The sequence below is a fragment of the Dioscorea cayenensis genome, chromosome 15 (assembly GCF_009730915.1).
Source record: "Dioscorea cayenensis subsp. rotundata cultivar TDr96_F1 chromosome 15, TDr96_F1_v2_PseudoChromosome.rev07_lg8_w22 25.fasta, whole genome shotgun sequence".
In the NCBI taxonomy this organism is placed as follows: domain Eukaryota; kingdom Viridiplantae; phylum Streptophyta; class Magnoliopsida; order Dioscoreales; family Dioscoreaceae; genus Dioscorea; species Dioscorea cayenensis.
Genome location: NC_052485.1, coordinates 20,991,490 through 20,996,155, shown reverse-complemented (window position 1 = coordinate 20,996,155; position 4,666 = coordinate 20,991,490). Strand labels below are relative to the sequence as shown.

General features: G+C 34.4%; 1 protein-coding gene across 1 annotated transcript; it reads right to left on the bottom strand.

The window, feature by feature from the left end:
• Positions 1 to 2,627: 2,627 nt before the first annotated feature.
• Positions 2,628 to 4,212, bottom strand: LOC120277781. Its single transcript, XM_039284622.1, has 5 exons — positions 3,809 to 4,212; positions 3,502 to 3,714; positions 3,364 to 3,417; positions 3,113 to 3,249; positions 2,628 to 2,641 (listed from the first exon to the last, which is right to left on the bottom strand). Exons 1-5 carry the CDS (start codon positions 4,210 to 4,212, stop codon positions 2,628 to 2,630), a joined length of 822 nt encoding a protein of 273 aa, XP_039140556.1.
• Between the last annotated feature and the right edge of the window lie 454 nt (positions 4,213 to 4,666).

Below are 4,666 nucleotides of genomic sequence, written 5' to 3'. Positions count from 1 at the left end.
TCAAAACCTCTTGGAGTAAGGTTGTCTCATGTTTGTTTAGGCTTTCCTTTTGTGCTTTGCTTGCTTGCATATGTAAAACAGTTTCCAATACATGCTGATCATGAGCTACTTATCAAGTGATCTTGATTGGGTTCTTTCAAAGCTAAAGAAAGATGGGGAGATTCAAATAAAGAACTGGTTTTAATTAAACATACTTTCTAATAAACCTCTGTATATATATATATAATAACTAAAATAAAATATAACATAAATTGTCACTAACTCAAGGCTAAACCAATCTACTTGATTACTCCATGAGCTTACAAGATCAAATTAAAGTTTTTAATATATCCAAGTAACATTTATACAGCTATCTTCTGTTTCTAATTATATATGCCAGCTCATATGTGATCATGAAAATCTTCCCACTCTTCAAAATCCATCATCTGCTGTTCTGGGGTCTGAAAGATTTAAAAAAAAAAACTCAATATGTGGGTCATCTCTACACTTGGCATTTTTAGCAAGGAAAATATGTTGAGGCCTGTCAAATGATTCAAATGAATTAATACAATTGCATGATGCAAAATATGCCTTTTCTCCCTCTATGCCGACAATTTGCTTTTTCTACAACTGAAGAGTTGTGGGAGCTTAGGATTGAACAAAAACTCAATCACTATCAGAAGAACCTTCAAGCACGCACAACATTTCTATTATACCGAATTCCAAAATCTGATGTACCATCTAAATACCTCAATACTTACTTAGCAACTCAAAAATGAATTTTGTTGGGTTTTGCCATAAACCTGGACAACAAATTCACAGTATACACCACATTAGGCCTTGTAGTTAAATATAACAACTTACCGATCAAACTCCTATAAATTGTTGCATTAGCATTTTCTGCCTTTTCATTTAACTACAACTTTGTACTCTGAGTCATTGGAACAGCTACTGACTTATATCCTTGCATATTGTATTACCTTAACACATCTTTTGTATACTTCTTTTGAGATACATGTACAATCATTTATCTTGGTTCACTTCAAGGCCTAAAAAATCTTTCATCAACCCCAACTCATATCATGTCAAATTCTTTTTTCATAGCCTCTTTAAATTTATCAACAATCTTCAATGATGATCCCATATAGATTAGATCATCCACATACACACAAGCCACCAACAATTCAGTTTGATCTTCAATTTTCTTGTACAATATATATTCTATCAAGCTTCTTTGAAATTCTTGCAAACCAAACCAAGCATCTAATTTTCCATACCAAGCTCTTGGAGCTTGTTTAAGACCATACGAAGCCTTGATTAATTTATATACCATTGCTTTTTTTCCTTGTACGTCAAATCCCTTTGGTTGACATACATACACCTCTTCTTCAAGATTTTCATTCAAAAATGTAGATTTGACATCCAATTGAAAAATTGGCCAATTCTTTTGAGCTCCAAGTGCTAAGATCATCCTCATAGTATCCATCCTTGTTACTGGAACAAACACTTCATCATAATCAATTTCATACTCTTGAGAATACCCTTTTGCTACAAGCCTTGCTTTATACTTTTCAACTTCTCCATTTGGTTTCAACTTAGTTTTATATATCCACTTTACACCTATTTCCTTCTTTGTTGATTGCAATTCACATAATACCCATGTCCCATTTTTCTGAATTGAACTGATTTCATCTACCATTGCTTGTCTCCTATGATTTGATTTTTATTCTTCTTCTTCAAAGGTTTTAGGATTTGACACATTTAATGCAAATGCACAACTCTTATATATTTCCCTCAAGGACCTTACTCTCTGAGTTGGAGACTCATCCACAGATAAACTTCCTCCTTGAACAGCTTGCGACATAGGTGAAGTATCATCACCAGAACTCTCTTTCTTTTATTGTATCACTAATTGTTCTACTCTCTAAATTCCCTTAATTTCTTGAATTTCTTGATTTTGTTAACTGGATCACAACATTCTGCCTTGAAGAATATGTAGAAGCCTAATTCCAACATTTCCCTTCATCAAAATGCACATCTCTACTTATAAATATCTTCTCTGTCACAGGATTATAAATCCTATAGGCTTTTGCATCTGAACAGTAGTCAATAAAAATCCCTTTCATTGCCTTATTGTCTAATTTCTATAAATTTTGTGCAGGAATTAAAAGATAAGCCAAACACCCAAAAACTCTCAAGTGAACTACCCTTGTTTTAACTCCAAACCTGCATGCTTCATGTGGAGTCTTATTCCAAACAGCTTTAGTGTGGGAAATATAAGGTAGATACACTGCTACTAAAATAGCTTCATCCCAAAATTTAATGGGTAATTTCATAGCATTCAACATACTTCTTGCTCTTTCTACCAAAGTTCTATTTTCCTTTCAACAATCCCATTCTAATGAGGGGAATAAGGTTCTGTTAGCTCATGTTTCATACCCAATTGCTTACAAAATAGTTGAAAGCTTCTTGACATAAACTCTCATCCTCTATCTGTTCTGATTATTTTCAACTTGCAATTAGACTGTCTTTCAACGAATGCAACAAACCTCTCGAAATTCTGCAACACTTCATGCTTTTGTTTAATAAAATACAGCCAGCACATTGTAGTACACTCATCAACAAACAGTAAAAAATATTTATTATCTCTAAGAGACTCCACCTACATTGGTCAACATACATCAACATGAACCAAATGCAGTTTTGTTCTAGCTCTCCAAGATCTTCTTTAAGAAAATGATGTTCTTGACAATTTACTATACACACAAGCTTCACACCCATCAAACTGTTTTACTCTTGGCAATCCTTTAACTAATTTCTTCTAATTCAATAGATTCAAACTTTGACAATTCAAATGCCCAAACCTCTTGTACCACAACAAAGACTCTTCATCACTACTCATCACAACTTTGTTTACTGAATTTGACTGTAATCCTTCAACAAACTCAATAGGAAACAAATTATTGTTGTTTTTGCATACCTTCACCAACACATCTCCTGATTTAGCATCTTGAATTAAGCAACTCTTCTCATAATACTTGATAGACATTCTCAATCAACTGTTGTACACTTAACAAATTATGTGCTAAGTTAGAGACATACTTTACACCATGAATCAATTTCCTTTGATCACCTTGAACTTGAACTGCCACAGATCCTTTGCCAAGAACCTCCAATTCTTTATTGTCTCCTAATCTCACTTTGTGAACAACTAAATCACCCAAGTGCTGAAACAACTTCTTCCTCCCAATCATATGACTTGAACTTCTACTGTCAGTCAACCAAATAGATGATTTTTATTCATCCAAACTATCAGAAACCATAAATAAACTTCCAGAGTCACTCCCATCTTTCCCTGAATGAGAAGTTGAACCTTTCTCATACTATGAACCATCTTTACTATCTTTAGACCAACAATGGGACTTCATATACCCATATCTGCCATAATTGAAACATTGAATGTGCTAGAAACCTCCTCTATTATATCTCTGACCTTCATATGGTCTCTGACCTCTCACAAACCTTTCAAACTGTCTTAGACTTCCTCTTCCTTGATGCCATGAACTACCATCACCATTGTATTGCTGCCTTTGAGGAAATTGTCTATGATCAACAGCACCATAACCAACATCTCTCGGGTTGTTACCTCTTCCTCTCATAAATTTCCTGCCACCACTTGATTCTTCTCTCACAACAATGACTTTATCTTCATGCTTCTCATTAAATTGGTTAAACCTATCCTTATTTTTGCAAGAAACTACTCAAATCATCCAAAGATAACTTAGAAATATCTCCGGCTTCTTCAATTGAAGTCACGACATGGTCAAACCTTGAAGATAAACTTCTCATCACCTTTGAGACTACCTCTTTATTAGCTAAATCAGTCCCCATACCTCTGATTTGATTGACAATAGCAAGCACTCGAGTAATATAACCCTGAATTGTTTCTTCTTCTTTCATTTGCAACAAATCAAATTTCTGTCTCAAAGTTTGTTGTCTAACAAAAAACATCTTTGATATACCTCGATTCTCATTTTTAATATGCTCCCATGCTTCTTTAGCTGTGTCAAACCTCACAATCCTGTATAAGATTGTTTCATCAACAGCTTGTTGAAGCAAGAACAAAGCTTTTGCATCATCTTTCTCATTCTCCAACTTCTTTGCTTCTTTACCTTCCTTGCTTACACCCTCTTTTATGATTTTCCATAAATTCTGAGAACGAAAGAAGGTCATCATCTTATAACTCCAATGCTCATAACCTTTCTCTCTTGAACACAGGTAAGGTTGTATGAGAAATCTCAGGTGTTGAAGAGGAACTAGAAGCCATCTATCACAATTTTAAATTCACCTTGCACTTTCATTTCACTTCTGCAATTTACTGAATAATAATTAACACTTCTACCACACCACCAAACCATTTCAACTACACCACAACACCTTGTTTGCACAACAGCAACTATCACTTATCAGCAAACAACATAGAGCTTCAAAAACCTCACAACCTCACACCAAAACCTGTCAAACTCACTACAAATTACCTTCTCTTGCAGCTTTGATAATACAGTTGGAAACCTGATCACATAACAAACGACATTACAGAAGAAATCATCCACTAAAACACATATATTCGACCGGAAAAATCACTAAAGCTAGATGGGAAGCTGGAAAAACATTTAGGAAAAACTTA

What these genes read in the sequence shown, in the direction of transcription:
- LOC120277781 (XM_039284622.1), bottom strand. Translation starts at nt 4,212, where the DNA reads ATGACCTTCTTTCGTTCTCAGAATTTATGGAAAATCATAAAAGAGGGT. An exon ending in ATGAGAAGTTTATCTTCAAG is followed by an intron (nt 3,715 to 3,808) that starts GTTTGACCATGT and finishes AAATAAGGATAG; the next exon opens with GTTTAACCAATTTAATGAGA. An exon ending in GATAGTAAAGATGGTTCATA is followed by an intron (nt 3,250 to 3,363) that starts GTATGAGAAAGG and finishes GTTGACTGACAG; the next exon opens with TAGAAGTTCAAGTCATATGA.